The sequence below is a fragment of the Coffea eugenioides genome, unplaced genomic scaffold (genome assembly GCF_003713205.1).
Source record: "Coffea eugenioides isolate CCC68of unplaced genomic scaffold, Ceug_1.0 ScVebR1_703;HRSCAF=1422, whole genome shotgun sequence".
NCBI lineage: Eukaryota > Viridiplantae > Streptophyta > Magnoliopsida > Gentianales > Rubiaceae > Coffea > Coffea eugenioides.
The window spans coordinates 255-7,450 of record NW_020864567.1 but is presented as its reverse complement, the minus strand read 5'-3'; the positions used below and the strand labels follow the sequence as shown (position 1 = coordinate 7,450).

The following is a 7,196-nucleotide window of genomic DNA, read 5'->3' as shown; positions in this document are numbered from 1 at the left end:
ATGGTCATTGGTTAGGATAGCAAGCCGAGGAACAAACAGCCCAATCGTAAAAGCAGTTTATAGCAGCAGCGTACGGCACCAGTTTACAAAAGCTGGGCAACTGAAGCTGATTCCCAGGTAGCCACTTCGGAAAACGTCTATCCCACGAAGAGATTTTGCGCAACATACGATTCCACTTAATTTCGTATTTACAAAAAAAGGAACAAGTTTGGCTCGTCTAATAAACAATTTGTCAACTACTTACTCTCCTATTAACCAAGTGCAGTAGCGGTATTTGCTACAGCAGTGCTTACGACGCAACCTTGACAGTCATGCATCTTGTGATCCTTCTGTGCATGACCCCTTCGGTGGAACTACAATGACTTACCCATCTACACCTAGCAACCTTGAATAATCTTCACCCCACCGATACATAACAAAACACAATCCCTAAAGCCGGTGTTGCTCTATAACCTGTCTGTCGTCACGGCTGCTACTTCCATGCACAACCATACCATCTCTTTCAACCTCTGCATTTCACACCTAGAAGAATATATAATAGGATTTACACACGCAACGGCAGTGAAATAAGAACAACAAAGCCATTTACCAACAGGTACTGCATCAGTACAATGACTGTTTACAACCTTTCAGTGGCTGTGGTGATAACAGCTTACAATGGCCCATGACACATTCAAACTTACATTATTTACACTTCAATGGTAACGAAATCAAATTTTTTTAAACAATATACCCAGCTTTCCCCGCATTCACGAATACCTTGTAGCCTTCTCATGCGCAAGACAAATTAATGCGAAGGAAAGATACAAACCCTTCCCCTTCTACAATTTCGTACTTGTTTCATGGAAAGACTACTCTTGCACCTCGACTCACCAAAACCTGCCTTATTTATTGCGTTACTGCAAACCGAAGCATCACAACAGTAGTGCCTCATCTTTCTCCTGGACTTCTTTGTTGGCCACCTGTGTCCCTTCCACCGCTACCGAATGGTTGTGGTACAAATGCTTGTCCTCTCCATTCGCCTGAGTCGCTGCAGCCCGTACCAATTTCAAATGATTTTTCCAGCGAGTCATCCAAACAGTTTTCCATATAATCATCATCAACTGCTGTGTTGTGCGAATTCTTTTTGTATGGGCATGTTCGTTGGTTGTGGCCTGCTTGCAATCTTCAACCCATATATCACATGTCAAATCATTTGTGACTGCAAGTAATCACGTTAACCGAGCACAGTGCTAACATTACACCACTTCAACTTTCTTGCATTGCCAATAACTTTGTATACTTTGTATGCACTTTTAATTATGTGTTTATTTACTACTGTTGTTAATAAGAACGAAAAATACCCACTTCTTCATTATTACCTTCGCTGTCCACTTCATGTATTTTATCAATTAACTACTGTATAACTACGTATGCAATTCCGATAGTACCTGCAATGACCACACTTTCTTTTCTTCTTTACTTCTGCATGCTTGTGATCACCTTTACACCGGGACACCCTAGGATCTAACAGCCCGAATGTTCTTCTACTTCTATCGTTCCTCACTCTTGAATCCATTGCAAATCCATCTCCCCCATATCCCCTATCAATCCACTTCTCCTTTAGGTCCACAGAATGCTTGTCAAACATCTGTTGCAGGTCATTAAACGCATCATCCATGTAGGAGGCATAGTAACACATAGTATTACAGCTGGACTTTAAAGTGCCATATCTGGCCATTTGTGTCAGCTGTTCGTCTGCAACAAATTCTTTCATTCCATTATTACTACAGTGAACTCCCTTTGTCCACCGCTTCGAAATGCATGCTTCTGGGATCCTGTTCATTCCTTCTACCACCATCACGCGAAACATGTGAGCACAAGGAATCCCCTTTGACTCGAATTTCATGCAAGAGCAGATTAGCTTCTCCATTGACCTATCATAATCCACCCTCCAACTTATTTCGTGTCCACCATATTTCGAGTAATAATATGTACGATTCCCTCCATCCTCGCTCCAGCCCTCAGAAATTAGAAGTCCTTGCCTGTTCAAATGTTTCCTCACCATGAAGAACACATTCCTTGTAAACACCTCCGCTGCGCTCCCCTCTAATTCGGGCAGGATTGTGGTTAAGACTGGTTTTGTGTTTTCGCTTGTGTGAACTGCTTTGCTCTCGGTATGTCGAAGCCATGCTATTGCCAAATCAAAACTTCTAACGAATTCATATAGTCGCATTTTTTCATTCAAGTACTCGTTCAAAAAAGCATTCATTTTCTCACACCTTTGAGTACTTCTCATACCTGCAAAAAAATGACCGCGTAAATAGGCCTCTGCCCATAACCTTCTCCTACGGTACAACTTCTTCACCCACTCATTCTCTACCACCCCACATTCATTAACCAACCTAGCCCACCGATCCTCAAACTCAAGCGTGCTACACTTTCTCGCCATCAGGTTATAGAACCTGTTATTAAACTCCTCGCAGCGAATATTACTCCGTGCATTTCTATGCAAGTGCCACGAACATAGCCTGTGACAAGTATCCGGGAGAAGATTCTTTATGGCTCTTCTCATTGCACTGTCCCCATCTGTCATCACTGCTACTGGCTTTCTACCTTTCATAGCCTCTACAAATGTACTTAGCACCCATTCATATGTTTCAATCCTCTCATCTGATAGCAGTGCACAGCCAAAAACAGTACTGTTCAAATGGTTGTTTACCCCTGCAAGTACAACTAGTGGCTTGCGGTATTTATTTGTTTTGTATGTTGCATCAAACACCAATACATCTCCAAATACACTGAAGTCCGCACGAGATTTAGAATCTGCCCAAAACAACATTGCCAATCTTCCTTCGTTATCTACATGATATTTATAAAAGAACATGTCATCGGCATCCTTCTTCGCTGCCAAGAACCCAAGTGCCCCTTCTGCATCGCCATTAAAAATATCTTTTCTACGTTCCTCGTCCATTCGGTTATACAAATCCTTAATGCAAAATCCCACGTTACTATACCCTCCGGCTTTGATAACAAAATGTTTCATTATCTGGCATATTCTGGCCCCAACCAACTTTAGACTTTTTGCCTGCGCATATTCTGCATCGCTCACTTTTCTATGCGACCTAATGTGTTGCACACTTGCCTCTGATGCCAGCGGGTGATTGTGCTCCATAATGAAACGTGTCACCACATACTTTACCGATTCTATGTCATATTTCACGCGAAAGCAAGCCCCACACCCGGTTCTTGTGATTGGTTTTGCTTCTCTTTTCCGGTCTTCATAATTAAACCACTTTTCATTCCTGTAACCTTCACAGCAACATACCCATTTTCTAAATCTTGAAATGCCATCTGCATCTCGTTTGGCATTACTTTTACGAATCCCAAATCCGCTTAGTTTCGCATACAAATTATAGAATTCCCCAGCTTCTTCTTCCGTGTCAAATGTTAATTTCATTACGTCATCCACGCCTATTGCGCCCACCAATTCATCTGCCTCCTCATCTTCGTGTCCTCCTATTGAACCACCGCTTTCTTCAATGAATGTGTCTCGGTCACACTCAGGTTCTTGGTTAAGGTCAAATGACCTTAACCTGCCGCAAACATCCAACGCCATTTGATTAATTCTCTGTTTCCTGCACCATGTCATGAGTTGAGTTTTAAGCGCCCCATCCTGCCCCATAGTTACAACCCCTGTGTGGTTGTTCAATGTTTTTTCTAACCATGGTCGCTTAACATTTTCTTTTCAGCCTCCCCATATGCTTTCGTTTGTAACATAAATACTGCTCGTCTACTAATGGAACAAAACATATATACACGATCATTTCAGTTAACAAACCATACTTTACCTCACAACTTTCACAAAATGCACCCGATAAACATTACTCTCACATTCATATACACAGTTTTTATAAGTGTGGCTGATGCAATTATATCAACCTTTAGCATAAAATACCACTATCGACATGCATTTTCATTAACACCCACAAACTCAACCTCTACTGTGTGTTTCTTTAATTCTTTTCACATAAGCATTCGCAATGCAGTATGGGGGCCATTATCCATGTCCACACGGCCATCCAAATCACTCTGTTTTAAGACTTTAGTCCTGTTACAACGTCTTCTTCACGTCTTCACTCATTTCTGCTTAATTTCCTTTACACAATTTAATACAAATTAGAGGACCAACATTTCTTACGTACGTACACAAAGCTCGGTGCACAAACAAACTACGATAATATCCCGGTTTCGTTTCATCTTTGTTCGAAGACGCAGGGTCTTACACCCCGTATTTCGTATTCCTTATTCCTCTATCATTGCCTCTTACAAGAACTGTAGAAATCACCCTACTAGACGTACTTTACTCGTTATTCTAATCCATTTTTCAAAGTTGTGGACAAAAGTACTCACCTTTGATTTCTCTGCTTCTGTTCCACGCCGCTGCAGTCTGTCACCACAGCTTCGGAAGGGCCTTCCTCAGATGTATCTACCGTCACCGCCTGCGCCTGAATTTACGCCAGTAGACACCACCTCTTTACCAAATTTTTGCCTACCATTCCGACCTCGCCACCTGTCTTCAAACACACGCATCACCGCGGGCCCCAACATGGCTCTGTGTTTAGTACCTAATACGCTTCCTCTTCGGTGGCCCCACCATGGCTTTGTTTAGTACCGCTTACGCTTCGTCTTCGGTGTTTCATACAACAGAACCGACACCGCAATTTTTATGCTTTCCGATAAATTATTTTTTTTTCAAGGAAATTGGGTTCTCCTAACTGTGTGATGGACGAAAGCCGTAAAGAGCTGGTCGTTTATAAGACAACCGTTTTAACTACATTTTATCCCATAACCCAACATTTGTATTTAAGGCACGTTGGGTACTCTGTCATTGTAATGGTTGAAAGGCACAAAGAGCTGGTCTTTTACTCACCAACGGGTTTAATTGCATTTCATCCGATAAATCAGTCTGTCTTTATGGCACCTTGGGTATTATGTTGTTGTAATGGAAAAAAGCCAAAGGGAGATGAAACTTTTGAACTGAGACACACGTTTGAATATAATAATGGTCCTCAAAATGGATTTAATCTTTAGTTGTAGTCCAGGAAAGCCGTAAAGAGTTGGCTGTTTATTCAAAAATGCATTTAAATATGATATTCCGTTGTTAAAATGCATTTAAAATGCAATCGCTAACATTTGTATTCAACGAAAATGGGTTATTCCGTTGTTATTATGGACGAAAGAGTTGAAAATTGGGGTTGTTTTAATAAAGTTACGGGTTTATTTTTACTCCTTAGCCCATTATATTTATGTTAATTCCGTTTCACCCCAATGCATTTCCAGCTTGTGCAGTACGCTACATTTCCAATGTCCAAACCGCGGTTATAGGTCATCACTTCCTTTTCTGGAATTATTCCCTTTCGGGTCCGTACTTGTCAGCCTGCAACGTGGAGGCTTCTTTGCCATATTATCTGCTTTCCACACGTATCTTCTCCCTTTGTGAATGCACTACAGAAAATATACAATGGAATTCGCAGAGCTTTCTTTTGAGTACTTTGGACTCTCAATTTCATGGCTGTCGGGACCACGGAGATAAGAAGCGTGGGTCATTTGGGCTCTTGGAAAGAAACGTACAGAGGCTTGTGAAATGGAATTGGACTCTCAATTCATGTGGGGACCACGGGACTAGATAGCGTGAGTCATTTTCCTTTGGCTTTAAAAGAAGACAAACGTACAGGAGGTTTGGTGATCAATAGTTTTAGCTTAACTTTTAGCATAGTTTTAGTTTTCTTTTCTTTCTTGGCTCTTTTGATGGCTTGGACCTCAGTTAAATTACGGGGAGATTTTCTCATGAGGCGTGGCTAAGTTTCTGATCTAGTCGAGGAACAACGGAGGACTTGGTTCTACTAAATTTGTGAGATCGAATTAGTTTTTATTTATTTCTATTATTCACTGGTATTCGTCTATCTTCTGCTTTATGTTCATATGGTTGTTTTATTATTCGATTATCCAGGGCCCGGATTCTAGATTAATTCAATAACCTGAAGTCAATTAGGGTAGTTAAATCCGTAATTGTTTAATTATTCTAAACCGGTGGCAACTGGCATGATTGGGTTTGTGTCAGGGAGATAGACAGGCTAACTTAAAGAGACCCTCGTAGCGTGTTGATTGGTTAGAATTAGGCTCTTCTAATTATTCATGCAATTAGGGAATTGAACTTCTATGGTCGTACCTAGGGTTGTTTCCTGATTAGAGAAATAGTCAACGGTCGTACCTTGGCTATCGACAAATTGAGGAAGAGTTGGTTGTTTATCGCGTGTATGACAACTATAACTAATTTATCAGATAGTAACTGGAATAATCCTTGCATCTGTGATCGAATTAAGTGAACCATCTCCGAAATTGTCTCTTGGCTAGAGTTCGTCCATTATTATTTTTATTGTGATAATTAGTTATTTGAGTTGTAGTTATTTTATTTTATTTTAATTTATTCCAAGTAATTTAGTTACTCTCATTTTCAAAAACCCCCCATACTTCGGACTCTAAAAGAAATAAATTGTCCCCAGTCCCTGTGGATTCGACCCTGCTTATCACTATCTACAGAAATCATATTTTATTTAAGCAGGTATTTATTATTGCACAGGTTCGGCACCTGTCACATATTTTAAAATTTTGATTTATAATAGAATTTTAGTAATACGACTTAAGAATTTTGATTTTAAAATTAGGATTAAAGGGTTACATTGTGATTTGGAAATTAGTATTTCGTGTAAAACGTAAAATCATAATTATGTCTAATTAGGGTTATGTTTTATGGGAGAAAAAAACTTGGTCGCCTTACCTTTTATTAAACATTAAATAAGTTATTAAATATTAAATATCAAATAATAAAAGGTGCCTTTTACTAAACATTAAATAAGTTATTAAATATTTAATATTAAATAGTCAATAAGGTACTATGAAGGCCAACAGTCTTCGCCGCTCATGAGTTGAGCGGAGAAGGCTTTTAAGAGAAAAAAAGAAAAGAAAAATTAAACTGAATCAAAATAAATAAAAATTTAAAATATTTTTATCAGCAGCCTTACGTCTCAATTGCAGCGACACTTCATTCAAAACGCCATCACAACAGAACACCAGGATCAAACTTCTATGGAGAATTGAGTCAAGAATAAACTTGAGAAGGACACGTGTTGATGCTGACATCAGCGTATTTATGG

At 39.8% G+C, this 7,196-nt stretch overlaps 1 protein-coding gene across 1 annotated transcript; it reads right to left on the bottom strand.

Moving 5' to 3' along the window:
• Positions 1-914: 914 nt before the first annotated feature.
• On the bottom strand, positions 915-3,664 carry LOC113758779 (protein FAR1-RELATED SEQUENCE 5-like). The gene is made up of 2 exons (XM_027301505.1): positions 1,411-3,664; positions 915-1,201 (listed from the first exon to the last, which is right to left on the bottom strand). The coding sequence occupies exons 1-2, from the start codon at positions 3,662-3,664 to the stop codon at positions 915-917; spliced, it is 2,541 nt and encodes an 846-aa protein (XP_027157306.1).
• Between the last annotated feature and the right edge of the window lie 3,532 nt (positions 3,665-7,196).